The sequence below is a fragment of the Bacillus rossius genome, chromosome 3 (assembly GCF_032445375.1).
Source record: "Bacillus rossius redtenbacheri isolate Brsri chromosome 3, Brsri_v3, whole genome shotgun sequence".
Taxonomy (NCBI): domain Eukaryota; kingdom Metazoa; phylum Arthropoda; class Insecta; order Phasmatodea; family Bacillidae; genus Bacillus; species Bacillus rossius.
The window spans coordinates 120,299,239-120,317,692 of NC_086332.1; the positions used below are offsets into that span (position 1 = coordinate 120,299,239).

Consider the following 18,454-nt stretch of genomic DNA (forward strand, 5'->3'; position numbering starts at 1 on the left):
CAGAACAATTTTCGATAAGACGAAATATTACTGTTGGAGGTTGAAATAACAAAAGGGATTTTAAAAATTTAAAATTTCTTCCTACGTACTACGTAGCCTACACTATTATATTCGTTCAAACTTATTGTTAAATTTCTAAACATATTTTTTTTCTTATTTAATGTTAAAATTTATTTTGCTGTGTAGTTAAATATTATAATTGTATTAAACTAATATTTACGGTACCTTATCTTGAAGGTGAAGCAGAGTGATATTTACACAAAAAAATACATACAGCAGTTTTTCGGTTTTTCATCATCTGAAATGTTTTTTTTTTAGTTATTTTGTAAAGGCTCGTTGCATTTAAAAAGTAGTTATTCAGTAATAACAGTTATGGAGATGCTAGTTTAGGGTACTTATACTTGTGAAACGGTAATACCAAGTTAATGGCTAATTAAGTTAGGATAATTACATTAAAACTATAGTGAAAATGATTGATTAGTTTAGGTTAGCAACATAAATAATGGAGTAAAATATGTTAAATTGTTTCTATGTCGTATTAGCGACAATAACTGTAGAAATGTAGCAGAGCTCTTTAAAAACAGTTTAACCTATTTTTTCGTATTATTTGGAAAATAATATATTATTAAATAGATAGATAAATTATTTCTTAACGTTCTACTTGCACAGGAAAGACTAAAGTATAGCAGATTCTTAATAGAAGGTGTGCATCTTTGTGATCGCAAAACACCTGTTTTTCCAGGTGAAATTCAAGAGTTTTAAAACAATAAAAAAACTTCTTCACCTCAACGTACAGAGACACCTCAAATTATGGGGTTTCAGTGCTCTGTGTGAAAAGTAGCAGAATATTTAACGAGAGTCAAGTCGGCAAGGTTCGTATATGCTCGTGTCTTTTCGGCAGTCTTAAGCGGCTGCTTCGTCAAGAAGGAAGTACGTCAAACAAGATGTTGCTTGAGCAGAGAGACTTCATGAAGCTTATCTTGTTCACGGACTATGAAACATGAATATTGAAATCGCTGCCTTGAGAAACAAGACGGTCTTCGCCAAGATGGACTCAAGAGATTGCTCAAGACACGACTATTAATACCAGCCTAAAACTCCTCATAGTAAGTATTGAAAACAAGATGACCAGTGATGCTATTTTTGATTAAAAAAAAAGTAATTGCCCGAAAATTTGTATTATTTCTTTATACACCTTATTTAATTCATAGTCTAGTAAATGTCTCGATGGCCTTGTAGTTAAAGGGGTATGTTTTCCAACCTGAGCTGTCATGGTTTTAATCACCTAGTTTCAATGATTTTGTATGAAAAATTAATTTTATATGTCGATAAGGGCCATAAAAACATTGGTAGGTAATGGATCATCGACTTTATATGCTTGAGACAGAGCGATGCTGGCACTCTCTAGAAAATAACTGCAGAATCAAAGAGGACAGACATTATGACATCCAAGATGCCGACCTCCAGTAGACGAAAAAAAGTTGGTGCCTGTGTTATCTTAATCGAAAAAAGTGGCTGTGCTTTCATAATTCAAGATGACAACCTCCCGCAGAAGAAAACAATATGGTGGAAATGACGTCATCCAAGATGGTGGATGGTACTATCGTAAAGAAAGTGTATCCTATGTAGGTGGGGCACTCGATGTTGATGTCATCGTAACAAAAAGTGCAATATTTAAGAGTGGGGCACTCAATGGTAATGTCATAACGAAAAGTGCAACATTTGGGAGTGGGGAACTCGATGGTGATGTTGCCGTAACGAAAAGAGCAACATATGTGAGTAAGCACTCGATTTCAAAATGGCTGAACTCAATATGGCATAATTAAAAATAGTGGCTTGGGTTAAAGACAAGGTCAAGGTCAAATTTAAGGTCAGAGTCTTCCAAGATGTCCCCCGTGATGTCGCAATGCAGCACCAAGCACCAACAGCCTTGAACCTGGTGCCAAATGCACATTTCGATACTACTCATCATGTTGATTATAACCTTTAAAAAAGTGTATGTGGTAATTGATCAACGAGTTATACATTATTGTGGACACACACCAATGCATGTTTATAATATGTGTCATTGAAAACCACCTGGAGGATGGACAAACAAAGATGAGTGTCTGTTCTTCAGGTTTTTTTTATGACATACAGCATCAAATGTAATGACGTATGTCCAAAATAATGTTTCAAATCAATAGTCACCATTGCAAGACTCATTTAAAGAACGGATTCAGCAACTAGTTTACAAGTTATGGATCAGAAGGGGTGATCTACTTAGTGGCTGATGTCCTCGTGCGGAGCGAACTGGCGCCGCACGTCGCCGGAAGGCAGGAGTAGACGCTGCCAAACCTAATAATAGTTCCTCCCCGCCGCGTGCTGCGGGCAGCCCCGCGCCGACACAGTGCGTGGGGCCTCCGAGCCGGCAGCCTCGCCTCGCCAGCTGTTCCCTCGTGAGTACCGCTGCATGCTGCACCTTCCTCACCTGTGCGGTCCGCCCTGCCCCGCGGTCCCTGCACTCTCGGGCCTGCCCGCTGGGCGACTCGCATTGGCCCGCAGTCCTCCGTGTTAACAGAAAACCAATAGCAGAAGCAGCAAAAAGGTACAATTTTTTTTTCTTTTCATTTTAGCGTATCGTGAAATTAATCCACGAATATTTCCTGTCTCTACCTAACATTATTACAGTCAGATGTTCATTTCTCGTATTTCACATTCACAAGAAATGTTCATTCCTAGTATTTTTCATTCCCGCCGAATGTTCATTATTCATTTTTTACATTTAATTTGGATGTTAATTTTTACACATTTACATTCTAGGACACAGTTTGCATATTTTATATCGAGGTTGGATAGAAGTCTTTTGTTCCTGTGAATTGTTTTGTCCGGCTGTTTGCTCTAGAGGCCAGGACGCGGCCAGTATGTCATGTCCTTTGCCGATTGGCTGATGGGAGAATGTTTCGCTTGAGTTGAGGACTGGTTTTGTGTTGTCCCTAAACCTGTGTACTTCGGAAGTCAATGTTCTAGTCTGCCCAAGTCTCGCCGTGGTCAGACCTTGGCGATGGCTGTCTACATGCTCATAAACAAACCGCCCTCAAATATCGCTGTTATTACGTTACTACTAATCTGACTGTTTATTACAAAATATTACTTGCAAGTACAAATAATAACTTTCCTACGTTATATTTCACGGCTTTTTTCCTTGACGTGTGTGGTTATGGTTTACTAACATTTATTGACAAAGACATTTCAAATGTCGCGCTTTGAGTAAAAATTCATATAATATTGAGATGAAATAATCAATCTGGAATTAAAGTTTAAGTATAAAATAACTTATTTCAGGTTTGACTAATAAAACTACGTAAAGAGGCTTGCTATTGAGTTGTAAGTTCTCGTATTGCTAACGATAAGTTTCTTACTCCGTTAAGGTTTTCCGTTTTTAGGATGGATCCGTTGTAAAATAGCATTTTCTCGGCAGTTCTCGGAGCTTGAGAGCTACAAGGATCACAATGTCCACTCTATGCGGTTACTTGCACCTCTTTTGTACATAAAACACTATTAATTAATCTTAAAAAAAAATTGTGCTGGGGTAGCTTGCCCTGGATTTAAATTAAAGACCTCGCACGGTGACGTTTGCCTTTAAATTTCCACAAAATAAAAGGTATGATTTTTGTTATTATTTTATTACACGCCATCGCCTGTGTTAATGGTTTTTTCTTCTCTAAAGTGCTATTAACTTTACCTGGTCAATGAAAAAATTACCGAGAACTTTTATCCGGCAAGATTTGTAGAGAACCACGTTTCGAGAACTAGCTAGCGCCTTAGGTCGTGTTCGAATTGATTTAGAGCTTGAAAGGTGTGATTCCACGTTTAGTTTCTCACATGAGAGTTAAAACACTCGTGCTGTCAAGTTATGCAGCACAGATTAGGCCTTTAGCAATATAAATAAATATCCCGCACTTCTATTACCCCCGAGATTGTTTCAATGCAGATAAGCTTTGCTAAGTTTTACTTAGAGTGCATTCAACATAAACTTAACATTTATAGTCAAGAAGATGGGAAACTTCTGTCCTGATATGCTGGAAGTTAGGGTAGGTATGAGGTCACCATGTTCATTTAATGACAGGAAAAACTATGTCAAGTAAACATTAAAATGTTCGGTTAGCTGGAATGCACTATCGATGCCTGTTATGTTCCCGACCTTTAGTGCCTCCACGCCTTGATGGACGCCTCTTTCATGATAGCTAGAGGTGCGTGTTATCTATGGTGCTGGTCTAGAATCCACACAGGTGTGCAGACTCGAGTCAATCCAAGGTGTCCATTGCCTGCTGCCACTTATCACTTTCTTCTTTCCTGGTCGCACATGAATCGATAGAATGATTTTTTTAGTTGTTTTTAATTGGATTATAGTCATTTAGGGCTTGTAAAGTAACCTGTGCTCCAATGACAAGGTTAGCTCGTGTACAAATATTTGCAGTCAAGGCTGTTGCCTATTAATAGAAGGAATTTTGAAAATCTATAGAGACCGGAAAAAGTCGCGGAGTCATTTCGCGATATGTTAAAATGCAAATTATTAATCCTTTATGCTGCGCCTGCTATTGGTTCTCTATTAATGTGGAGGACTGCGGGCCAAAAAGGGACCCTCAATCAAAGAAGTATCTAATCGCGAGTCACCCAGTTGAGACGCCTGCGCCTCACAGGTTAGAAGCCAATGAACGGGTGCAGAGAATCGTGGAGTCCGTCGTGGAGGCCACTGCAGTTCCTGCAACTCTCTAAACATACTGGATCCAACAACACCAGCACGGGGACCACATGTAACAGCTGGCTGCTCACGCGGGATCCTCCGTGACCACGTGGGGCAGTGGCCCCTGTGCAGGCGTGTGCAGGAGTTGCCTGGACCGCATAGCTGGGTTGGCTAGGGCGTTCAAGGGGATCAGCCATGGCCTGAATAACTGCATGTAAGACACAGTGCGCGCGACCTTTCCCGCCTGGTTTTATCCCAGAATGATAAGTAGGGCCATGTATATTTATAATAATTTTTTCAGCGGAAATATTTCCAGGCCAGCTCTGTGTTAAATCTTTGTAGCGTCGTCTGTGTTCCGTGGTTGGCTGGGTTTATTTCAGGCACATGTCTGCTGCCAACACACCAATCACAGCCTTCCAGTGCGGAAGCAAACGCGTCTTTAATGGCCCGGCCAAACAGGGCAATGGCCGCCGATTGCAAGGAAACAATAGCTAGAACTGACATACCTTCTTGCAGGCAAATGAGCGCTCAGATTATTTCATGAAAAGTACATGGCCCTAATGATAAGGTGTATTTTCGCGGATTCACATACAGTAGGATAAAATTTAAATAGGCACGACTTGCGGCTGATTCCATTATCTAAATACAAAAAAAAACCGAGTCACAGGCCACCAAGTTGAGTCGTCTCACCAGTCGGCAGCCAATGAACGGGTGACATTGGCCCGAGTGTACAGAGGACTGTGAAGTCTGTCCTAGAGGTCCCTATGCACCGACTCTGAGCCTGAGACACGCCTGGGCCCTCTCATGACCAGAATGTTGACCACTGAAGGCGCCTGCCGCCTCGAGCCCCTGCGAAGCCCTGCGAGGAGAGTGTGTGCTCGAGCGAATACTGCACTTCAGTGTTGCATGATGCAGTGCCATTTAGACTGGTGCGTGAAGCACGGTTACATTACCATTACCATGTCTACGACAGAACTACTCGGGACATTAAAAATAAATCGCCAAGTATTTGTGTCTTTCAAAAATTTACCAACGTTCTGATGGAATTAAGAGTAACGTCTTTTATACTCTATTTATTTATCACATGCATTTTGGTACATTCAATGAAATTAATATATTAAGAGATGACGATTTTGTGACTTGAGTTAGTTTTGAATAAAATTGCTGATTAGTTTTATGATTTTAAGCGCATTTCGGTGCTTTATGGTCTATTAACTTGCGTTTGGTTGTTATGTGGTGTATTGACATGCTTTTCGGTGTTGTTTCGGTTTCACCGCAACTCACCACATGGTGGGCTGAGGCGCACAGACAGTCCTGTCCTACTGTGGCTACAGCTGTACGCTGTCCTGTGTCAATCTGCAACCAGACTTCAGCTGTAACTGTAGTCTGGACTAGCAGAGGTTCCGTGAAGCCGAGATAGCCTAGAGCGCCGTTACCGGGAGAGACCGTTGAAATATTTGTCAAAAAACCTGCAAAGTGATCTGACCATGTCGAGAGTCTTAAGAATTTTAACCTCATATAAGACATCTACACGGAAAAAAAAAATATTTTCTGTACTTTTACAAAAGATGCCTTTGGAAACCAATTTGCAAGAAATAGTTTGTAATTCTCCAATAAATATATTGTAAATTGGTACAACACATGACTATGATTATTTTTTCATACATGAAATACATTTATTCGAAATAATACTAAGTATTTCTTACGAAAATTAGCGCATTATTTTATATTTTAATATGTATATCATTCAGGGATAATTTATTAAACCATAGAAAAGATAATAGAATATTCAATAATTTAACTTTATTATGTTGTATCATGCTCATTGTGTGCGCAGTTAAAACTGGAAAGCTATTCAGGGAACGGTTTACAAAAACTCTTAACTATTGGGGGTAATGGAACAACACAAAGCATAAATGTCCGTGTAGGAATCCTAACCCAGTATCACTGCAACACTATACATAATATAGTGATACAGTTGTTTTAATATAAATGCACAAATGTACAAAAATCTTTAATATTTCATTAATATTTCTTTTTCATTTACAAAAATGAATAACAGTGTACTGTATTTAAACTTGCGGGGGCATAGTGACCGTTTTGAATGATTAATTTTTTATTAAAATTTTTTGATATATAGTAAGAGTTTTAAATTATTTGTATTATATTTAGCATAGCACCTACTAAAGGAATAAAGTCATCCTAAAATGTTCTACTTTGTGACAGTTTGCTATGTATCACCAGTTACAACCAGTGCCTGCCACGCGGGCGGATGACTGCAGGTGTCATGTTAGGTCATGATAGTCGCAACAGCCCACGAGCGCTGGTTTCGACAAGTTTCTAACTGCAGGTCCTCTTTCTTAGTGCAATAACATGTAGTGCCGAAGCTTTTTTACAAGCTGTGTCTGGGAAATAGAAAAACATAAAATGGCGAATGCTAATGACATGTGAAAATTATGAGTAGAATTGTATGGCACTGTTGGAGCACCACCTTTGGTAATATTATAACATTTTAATTCATTTTTAACAATGCAGTCCTAATTATTGAACTCCATTGATTTAACGAGGATAAATATTATTTTAGACCATTGCTACAAACTTTAGGCATTCCATTATACTATGTGCAATTCATAAACAAAGAAGAATTTTTAATAAAAGACAATAAAATCTGATGAGTCACAAATGACACTTGTGGCTATTCATGGCTCTCTTAAAAGTGTCCAAACGTAAAGGCGCGTACCTATAGGCACGCCGCGGCTGCAAGGCAACGCGCCTCGAACAGAACTGCCGGGTGCAACGGGCGGTCTTCACGACACACAGAGGGGTGCGGCGCGCCAGTGTGGACGTGTTCGGGCTCGCTCGTCTTCAACAGAGCGCAGGCGGCGAACCAGGATATGCTGAGCCTGATAGGAGCTTGTAAAGCATGTCGGTAGTATACAAATGTATTTACGGGGAGCGGCTTCTGACTGAGAAGCGAGTGTCCCTCCGCCATCTCGAATTATGAAGTCACGGCGGCCATCTTGGATGACCTTTACCTTTGACCTTGACATTGACCTTCAACATTTGCCAAAAACCGCCATAATATTCAGTTTTTAGGGGAAATAAATTTGGCAAATAAACTCAAAAACAAATTTCCCTATTTCGAGGGAAAAATTGCCGTTTTGAAGGAACATTTCCATTTTAGTGATCAAAAATGCCAACAGCTTGAAAATTACTAAAATTGGCTTAAATTCCCCGGTGAAAGCCGCTATAAGCCGCTCCTTAACAATTAGGATACATGGCCGCCTATTTTAATTATGATGCAACAGTGGAACTTTATGTTATAGCCACCATCTTGAAAATCAGTTTTTTTAAGCGAAGATTTCTGGAAAAATTGTTAAATATATAAAAACCAATTAATAAAAAATTAAATAAAAAACATTCCGCCATCTTCAATTATGACATTATGGCCACCATATTGAAAATTCGTATTTTATATTCTAGTAAATCGAGAAAATTTTAAAATTAATAAAAAATTTATTAATAAAAACTTTAATAAATTTTAAATTATAAAACGCACTAACGTCACGGAGTCTTCAGTTCGAACCTGGCGAGGTAAAAATAAAAATGACGACAGTTCCTTCCTTCATGGAAGCCACCGAAAGACTAACCTGCCCCCACTAATGCTAAGGTACATGATGCCGGCTAGTATTACGTCACGCCCGCCATCTTGTTTTCATCTTTTGGAGGCCACCACATTTTTTTCGTCTGCTGGAGGATGCTGCAGTCATATTAGTTTATTTTTCACCCGATAGAGTGCAGTAATTATTTATTGCCAGAGCGCCAGCCATTAGTCCGCCGTCCTGGCCGCCATTTTGAAAATCTGTATTTATTAACCTAGAAATTCGAGAAAATTCTAAAACTCATAAAAAAATCACTCGTTAATATACCGATTAATTTGATCACTTCCTGCCCTTGGTTCGATACTTTACCGATACAAAAATTGTAATTTTAGTAAAAACAATTAATTTCATTAAATTTAGTGGAAAACCCTAAAATAAGTATACATTACTCTACAACCAGCCTTAAGTAACCCGATGATGATATATATTGACCACCATTTTGGAAACATGTAATTATTAAGCTATAAATTCGAAAAAAATTACAAAATACATTAATAAAATCACTCATTAATTTACTAATAAATTCAACAGATTACTGTCCTCACTTAGATCCTTGCCCAATGCAAAAAATACTAAATTAATTTAATATCACTTCAATTTACAATAAAGGTGAAGGTTCTAAAAACAACACTTTTTTTTATAAAAAAATAAAACATAATTTCTACTTACTGCAGGAACACTTGTGAACATTAGCAATCATTTAAACATTTAGTTCTGCATAGGCTTGAAGTGGCCGATGCTCAGCTCTAAACATTTACTAAAGACAGACCAGCCAGATCCTTTCCCTACATAGTATTTTTTTCCAACAGAGTATCTCGATACTGTGTTTAACAGACTGCTTTACGTCATCCTAATTGTAAATGTTAGTATTGGTACTGCCCTTGTGTAGTTAAAGAAACCTTTATATTAATATTATTATAAAAGGGCCTGGAAGCTGCCCTAAGTGGGCGAAAGACACACAAAAGTATACTCAGAGGTACACAAGGGAGAATCATTAAAAAAAAAGGACTTAATTCTCACAATAGGAAGTAGAAAATGGATCGTATTTGAAGTAATAAATAAAAAGGAAGAATTTTTCTTAAAACTTACCCTTTTTATTGTTAATTATAGTACAGTAATTGCCACATTATACAGATCCACTTTAATTGGTGGGGGGCCCCGGCCGTCAAAATTATAAATAACAAACAGATAATCAATTGTTACATGAAATATAAATATAACATTTTCTTTTAATCAATTTAAGATAAGTCATATTTAAACTGTCACAACACTAAAAAATAATAATAATTTAGTTATAAACGTGAAACTTTTGTTAGTCCAACCAGTGTGGGACTATATTTAATTTGATTTAACAATGTCAGATCGTTGACTGTTCACTGGTGGTGACTAGCAGCGGGAGAGACTTGTAGAATAAATTCCAGAGGGAAAGGCCTAAATTTGGTTGAATTCCGGGACGGGCTTGAGCCGGAGAAAACCCTGCACTCTTGCACCATCGCTGGGACCCACATGAAACCAAACGAAAAAGAAGGTCCAGTGGTCAAGAGTAGAAATTATGTGACGACGCAACAAAAATCGAGAAGTTAGGGCAAAAGTTAAATAGAGAGCCCACAATAGGCAAAAGGGCGTTGAATTTTCCACTTACCATTCTGAGAGGGGGGGAAGGAATGAAGAAAATCACTCCCTTTGAAGCTGCGCGAGTTTAATTCTTAGCCACTAGAGTGCAGTATTATTTACTATCAGACAGTCTTCTATCAAAGTATCCGCCATCTTGAAATTTGGACGCCATCTTGGAAATTCGTATTCATTGACCTATAAATTCGGAAAGAATTCCAAAATTAGTTCAAATATCACTTATTAAAATAATGATTGATGCTATTAATTTCAGTCTTTGGTTTGGTTCTCAGCCAGTGATAAGGATAACTAAAACTTAAAATAAATTTTTAACTCTGCTTCACGTTACCTTTCGGGGAGTTTATTAAACATTCACTATATGATAAACAACACTAGACAAGATACCTATCCGGAGAAATAAATACGGTGTTGCGCTGCCTAACATGGATGTCTGTTTTTTTTAATGCATGAAATACATTCCAAACAGCTCATGTACAATGATATACCTATAGCCAATCATGTTCGGACCACAAGACCGGCTCTTGATCAATAAACCAGACATTTGAAAACCCAAGATCTTCTTCGTCTTAAGCAAATAGAACATTTTCAAGCAGTTTAGACATAGTCTTAGAACTGTCAGACCATAAGTATCGATAAAATCAATTACAAGCGTTTAGACGAACATAACATGTTTTAAACTTACTAAAGGACCAGGAATTCATGAATAATGTTTTATCATGACCAAAAGGTTTTGAACTAGTAAATATTAAGAGCTACTACCGATTTGAATAACCGCATCTAACGATAACACACATTAAACAAAAGAAAAGAACAAACAGTATACAAAATTGACACAGTACACACTGAAAACACACTGAACACATATGACACACACAGGAAACACACAACAAACAGTACACACACTGGACGCACAGTAGGTACACAGTGCACACACTGAACATACAGTTCAAACACTGGACACACAGTACACACAGTACACCCACTGGACACACAGTACACACACAGGACACACACTGGAATTTTGAGGAAATATACAACCAAAAATATCCGCCGTGACGTCAAAATTCAAGATGGCGTCGACAATCATCAATTCACAGCCTGAAGCGTAGCGCCGGACATACTATTAAACACCCGTAACTATTTTAGGGAGGCTATGATTGTAAGGAAAATTTCTGTCATAATAAATACATGCTGTACCTATTATTACCAAAAAAAATTTCGATTTCTGCAAAGGCACGCGTTTCTGGAAAGCCTACTGGTTGCGTGACAAGCAGTTATTTATGACTTACAGTGGAAAGGTAATGTAGCGTGACACAGATTAGGTTCGACTTGACTGTTGTGTTGGCGGATGACAATACAACATGGCGCGTGCATACAATCCCATCGACCTGCCATGATGCCCGCGTGTTATAACGGGAGCTTTCTTTTTCTCATCAACTGACTTTCTTTGGGATGATCTTAGTGGCAGGATCATTCACGAAAAGTAAGGGGGGGGGGGGGGTTCTATATACTCTCTGCCCGAGATCCTAGGAAACCTATCATTCCCTCCAACCAAAGGAAAGGAATTGGAAGTAATCAGCGGGCAAATTGGCTCTACCGCTCCTCTCCCCGAAATGAATTTTGCGTACGCTGCTGCTTTAAATTTTGTTTTGTTTTTAACTCTAATAAAGAGTACAACCTGCCACATTTAACACTGTCCTACGATGCTTTCTTATTATTTAATATTAGGGAAACGATATTTATATGTCTGTAAATAACGAATATGAGCAGTTTTGTGACGTGCTGATGGTTTTCAAAAGTAGCTATCATACGAGTGACTTGTGCAACGTTCTTTATTTTACAAGGCATAGCTTGAACTGACTGATTATAAGAGTTTCAATCGGAAGCAGCATTTTCTGCCTACGGTGACGAAAAATGGTTCATGTAGCTTTTGGCAGTCTGCTTCATTGACTCCCAGAAGCTACAAAAAACAGAAAATCTCCCGTATTTTAATAAACACGAATAACTCATAGGTGTTTCCGATCTTACAATCTATACGTTTCCATAAATTTATGTGCATACATTTCAATCAACATTTTCGTTGTGTCACGAGTAGTTTCACAACGTTCGGCAGTGTGTTTAAAATAAACACACATCAGTTGACAGAAGAAAACGATTTTAGAACGTCAGTATAGCCACAGGAATGTTAACCAAAACGTATGTATCTGATACATGCGAAACAATGACACGGTTGCAATAAATATTTGCGCCAACTCTACACTTTTAAAAATTTATTCTCTTTAAAGTTTATAACGATGATAAAATGAAGTGTACTTTTAATGAGGTTGCCGTTTTATTGTCCTCGAACATAATTAATAATACCAAACTACATAATATAACAAACTAGTTAACAGGACATAAACTTTAAAAATATAATAGTCATAGAGTAAAAGGATAATGGTGACGCAATACAAAAATAATATTATTTGGTATATTACCAGCAAGAACAGATTATGATTACTAATTATTGTCATAAGTTTATCAATAATAAATTATAAATAACAATAAACGTATAAAATATTGTTTTCAAATAATTTGACAAAAATACTAAACAAGAAGACCAAATATCATAAGTAGTACAAAAAACGACCAAATGTAACGGAATTAAATATGCAAGAATTATAAATAACAATAAACGTATAAAATATTGTTTTCAAATAATTTGACAAAAATACTAAACAAGAAGACCAAATATCATAAGTAGTACAAAAAACGACCAAATGTAACGGAATTAAATATGCAAGCGTTCGCTTGAGTCAAAACACGAAATTCCAAAAATATGATGGTTTATTGACAAACTCTACAACGAGACAATAACATACAATTTATCCAAACACAAATTACTATTCCACACTGATAAAATTTTTCACCTTCAATTTACGAAGAACGCTGGTTATAAATTTATCCAGGGTTCCTCGTAAATGTACGGCTATCTTCGTAAATTTACAGAAACTGAGCTCACTTATTAAAAAAAATACTAAATAATAAGCCTTGTTACATTGAAAAAATGGTTAAGTCGACAGTAAGAACATTATTATTTTGTCAATGTGTGTGTTTATCTTTGTTTAGAATAAAACACACAACTAGGAAGTTACGGCGTAGTTTCTACTAAGATACAGTTATATGAGACTACAAACACATCTTCAATTTCAGTTAAATTATTCGTTGAACACATAAAATTTATTATAATATCTAACAGTGCATATGACAAAATCTGTATGTTATCTTCGTGAGAATTTCCAAAAGCTGCTTAGTACATAACCGTTCTACCTACCACTTTTAAGTTCATGGCCATTTTAATGTTATTGAGAATTTTCTAAAAATTCTACGATAATGCTCCATGCATCAAATAGAAAACAATTGGAAACATTTAAGCTGCATGTAATATGAGAAAATGTTATACCGATAATATTGGAATATTGGAGAACATATAAGATGTTTTGATCATAAATGTTTCAAAATGTTCCAGAAGTTTCTACATGGTTCAAAGGTTTTAAATAAGTTCCAAAAGAAGTGGGAACTTCGAAATCTACCTTCGCCAGTAGGCTGTGACAAAAGTAATTGTTCCATCCTTCACCTGTCTCTAATCAAGTCCTAAGCGAAGTTCAACCATTACGAGGGAGGTTAAAACACTCGCGACATTATTTGGAGATAGATAGACTGTATATCGTTATACCTACATTTTCTTTAACTCGTCTTAGGCACATGGGGATTCCGAATCGTCAGGAAGAACAAGCAATCAAAAAGCAAAGGAAATAATTAAAATACCAAACTTGCACAGAACATCAAACCGGCCAATAACAAGAGCCACAAGTGCTGTAGCCTGGCGCTGGCTCCAGTAAACAGTGAGGAATGTCAGAGATAAAGGGCAACGAGTCGTGAGTCAGCGCCGTCTCTAGCCAGGAGCGTCGAGGAATGTGACGTCATTGTCAGGCCCCTCCACTGGAGACACCTCCCACGCAACAACAGCGAACACCCGTCCTCCTTGGATGTCCTTACACTGTACCACCACACGGACATAACTAACCCTCTGTACATGACTTTACCAGCTGCCAGGACACTGTACAAACCCACTGTCTAAATAGCCCTCCCAGCATGTCCTAAACAACTGCCAGGAAACTCTCCCCATCAAAGGCATAATCGCCCTTCTTCTCGGTTCATGTACATACCATCTTCTAGGACACTGTGCAAACCCACAGGCCTAATCGTCCTCCCAGAATGTCCTTACCATTTGCTAGAACACTGTCCCATTCTATTGGCCTAACTCGTCCTCTGGAAATGTACTTAAAAGATGCCAGGACTCTAACTTCACCGGCCGAACTCGTCTTTCCAGCTTGTTCTTAACAACTGTCACAACACTGTCTAACCCCACGGGTATAACTCGCTCTCCCAGCAAGTCCTTGCCAGCTTCCCGGATACTGTTCTACCTAACAGGCCACACACGCCCTCCCAGCATGTCCTCACCATCTGTTAGGATACTGTTCTACCTAACAGGCCACACACGCCCTCCCAGCATGTCCTCACCAGCTGTTAGGATACTGTTCTACCTAACAGGCCACACACGCCCTCCCAGCATGTCCTCACCAGCTGTTAGGATACTGTTCTACCTAACAGGCCACACACGCCCTCCCAGCATGTCCTCACCAGCTGTTAGGATACTGTTCTACCTAACAGGCCACACACGCCCTCCCAGCATGTCCTCACTAGCTGTTAGGATACTGTTCTACCTAACAGGCCACACACACCCTCCCAGCATGTCCTCACCAGCTGTTAGGATACTGTTCTACCTAACAGGCCACACACGCCCTCCCAGCATGTCCTCACCAGCTGTTAGGATACTGTTCTACCTAACAGGCCACACACGCCCTCCCAGCATGTCCTCACCTGCTGTTAGGATACTGTTTCACCTAAAAGGCCACACACGCCCTCCCAGCATGTTCTCACCAGCTGTTAGGATACTGTTCTACCTAACAGGCCACACACGCCCTCCCAGCATGTCCTCACCTGCTGTTAGGATACTGTTTTACCTAACAGGCCACACACGCCCTCCCAGCATGTCCTCACCTGCTGTTAGGATACTGTTCTACCTAACAGGCCACACACGCCCTCCCAGCATGTCCTCACCTGCTGTTAGGATACTGTTCTACCTAACAGGCCACACACGCCCTCCCAGCATGTCCTCACCTGCTGTTAGGATACTGTTCTACCTAACAGGCCACACACGCCCTCCCAGCATGTCCTCACCTGCTGTTAGGATACTGTTCTACCTAACAGGCCACACACGCCCTCCCAGCATGTCCTCACCTGCTGTTAGGATACTGTTCTACCTAACAGGCCACACACGCCCTCCCAGCATGTCCTCACCAGCTGTTAGGATACTGTTCTACCTAACAGGCCACACACGCCCTCCCAGCATGTCCTCACCTGCTGTTAGGATACTGTTTTACCTAACAGGCCACACACGCCCTCCCAGCATGTCCTCACCAGCTGCCAGGACACTGTCCCACCCCACGGTCCTAACTCGCCCTCCAAGCATGTACTTGCCAGAACACTGTCAAATACCACCGGCTTAAGTCGCTTTCCCAGAATGTTCTTATCAGCTGCCAGGACACTGTCCACCCACGAGCTAAGTCGGCTTTTAGACAAGTCTTTACTAACTACCAGGACACTGTTCCGCCCCACAGGCCTAACTCGCCTTTCCAGCATGTCCTTATCAGCTGCCAGGACACTGTCCACCCACGAGCTAAGTCGGCTTTTAGACAAGTCTTTACTAACTACCAGGACACTGTTCCGCCCCACAGGCCTAACTCGCCTTTCCAGCATGTCCTTAGCAGCTGCCAGGACACTCTGCCATCCAAGGGGCCTCTCTGGTACCATGCTCCGCAACTGTGAGACAGAAGTAAAGATTGTTATCGAATGTAGTCGAGTCCAATGAGAGAGTAAATCTTTCTGACTACACATCAGGCTTTATTGCCCCGCCTATCCGTACAGAACTTAAGAAGACATCGCGTGATTGGAAAACTACTCTACATATCCGACTGGTGTCTGTTTACGAAAAGCATTTAAGATTGTTCTGAGGGTGGTTGAGTAGTTATATTTCTGCATTTCGTTTTTTAAACTGTATTTCCAGAAGAGTGAAAATAATTAAAACTCTTGATTCCGGAATAAATTTAGGGTTGGAACACAGTGTAAAGATTTTTGAAACCTCTCAAGGGACTTGCATTACAACTTTATCTTGAGGTGCCCGCGCTATAATGTTATGGGTACCGCTCAGAGCTAATGGTTGTCCTATGCACGACGAGAAGACTGCGCCCTAGTCCACAGTCTTGCGCAATACAGCCTGGCATGGCAGGTTCGACAGTCAGCCACTGGCATGGTGGCTGTGACTGCGGAGTGGCCCGGCTGTCCACTCCGGCGGGCGGAACACCTGGCTGCAGCTAGTCCCGGACTTTTATCCTTCCGCGTCGAGCCATGGGTAACTTTGTTCTATCGCCTCACTCAGTGGAGGAGTGGTGAACCACGGTTACTATCTTTAACTTAGGTTCACTTCTATATTCAAAACATAGCGATTTTAGCCTGTCCTTACATATTAGCATGCATGGATTTCAGTAAATTTAGTAGCCTACTTCAAGTCGTCCATTCTATAACCGCGAAAACACGGATGATTAACGTGTGGTAAGTGACCAAGGTGCAATATGTTGGAACAGAAGTTTTGCTATGAATAATTACCGAACGTTTTTTTATATAAACAGTAGACAACATTTAATATGCATCTGGTGATTTTGACATGATATTAAAAGTTCAAATGGTGAATGATGTGGCAAAAATTGCTCAAAATAAAAAATATAATGACATGCAACTGCAGTAAATCAACACGACAACTTGAAGCTGAGCTGCCGCCACATTGGTTTTCCAAATATAAATCCACAGTTTGCAGTAAAACTGTCGTATTATGTAATCGACGACCCGACAACAATAGCACCTTTTCGAAACTAACTGATGTCAACATTATGAATGCACTGGTGTAGATATTGTGGAAATGGTAGTTGCTCCCGAGAAACCATCAGCTATGTTCTCCAGGTGGTTCCATAAACAAAAGTCAGTATTAGGCTATAACAGGATATACAACATTTCCAAAAGCCTTACGTCAAACCGAGAACAGTTTATAGGCCAATTAATTAGATTCTGAATAAAATATAGGTGCGTATACTTATATTATATTAAGTTCGCCCTTTAGAAGTTAAACTTACTTGGCGTAATAAAAAAAAACTTTAATTTTGCATGCAGATTATTAATAGAAATAAAATAATAAAAAACCGTTGTGATATTAAAAATACGATTGGTAACGTATACATTTGATCAAATTAAAAATATTGAATACATACTTAGTATTAGATATTAATATAAACATATGTATCAAGTTAATTATTTAATTTAGTAATATAATCGAGATTAATTTTAATTAAAAATTAAAATCAATAAATATGCTAAATGTTCATTATAATTTATTAATTTGGATTATTTATTAATTAAAAATATAATAATAAATATAATTTATAATGGAAATAAATTATACATACAGGACCAAACCTTCATTTATAAAAAACACTTGAAAATGTTCATTAACAATTTCCATCATTAATATTCACAATAAATATATTTTTAATTATAAAACTTAAAAACACACATATAATTTTAATTTGTATGTAGCTTTTTGTATGCAACCTTTTTTTGTAAGGAGCTTTTTTTCGTCTGTGAATATTTAGTTGCGCCTAGTGACGTATAACTTCAATAGTAAAAACTGAATGAATAAATATTATAGTACTTTTAGAGTTATAGGTTTTTTTTTTTTTAAGTTTTAAAATCCCCACCCTGTGTCAATTTGACGTACTGTGACTACAATTTTTTTACCCAAAAATTAATAACACTACTATTGATAACAATTCAAAATGAAATCAAACATACTCTCGTGCTGTAATTTGTCGGGGGGGGGGGGGGGGGGGAATTACTTACGTGACCTATTCGGCAAAAAAAAATATTAATTGAGTAACTTTGATTATTCAAGTTATAAAAAAAGCCACATTACCCAGTTATTTAAAAATATGGTTCATTTAAGCACAGCTTGCTAAGTGAGCACAGCAAATTATTTTAACTGATTAAGTTTTTTTGGCGAAAAAATTTCTTTTTCTAAAAGTATAGCATGCTTAATTTTATTTTAAACTGCTTTCAATAGAAAGGTTATTCATGCTGGGTAAAAAAAAAATTGTTACCGTATCTTATACCTAACTTGGTGCAGGTTGGGAATTTAAAAAAAAATTTAAACAACAATGCATAGAACTCCAGAACTGCTTTTTTTTTAATAATGTTATTTTTCTATTCGCAGCCATTATCAAAT

General features: G+C 38.5%; 1 protein-coding gene across 1 annotated transcript in view; it reads left to right on the plus strand.

Annotated features, from left to right (window-relative positions):
• The first annotated feature begins 15,934 nt into the window (after positions 1-15,934).
• LOC134531369 (uncharacterized) overlaps positions 15,935-18,454 on the plus strand; it is a 164,091-nt gene continuing 161,571 nt past the window's right edge. Inside the window, exon 1 of the mRNA XM_063367070.1 lies at positions 15,935-15,947. Within this exon, the coding sequence (XP_063223140.1) occupies positions 15,935-15,947 (13 nt within the window). The remainder of the gene's footprint in view (positions 15,948-18,454) is intronic.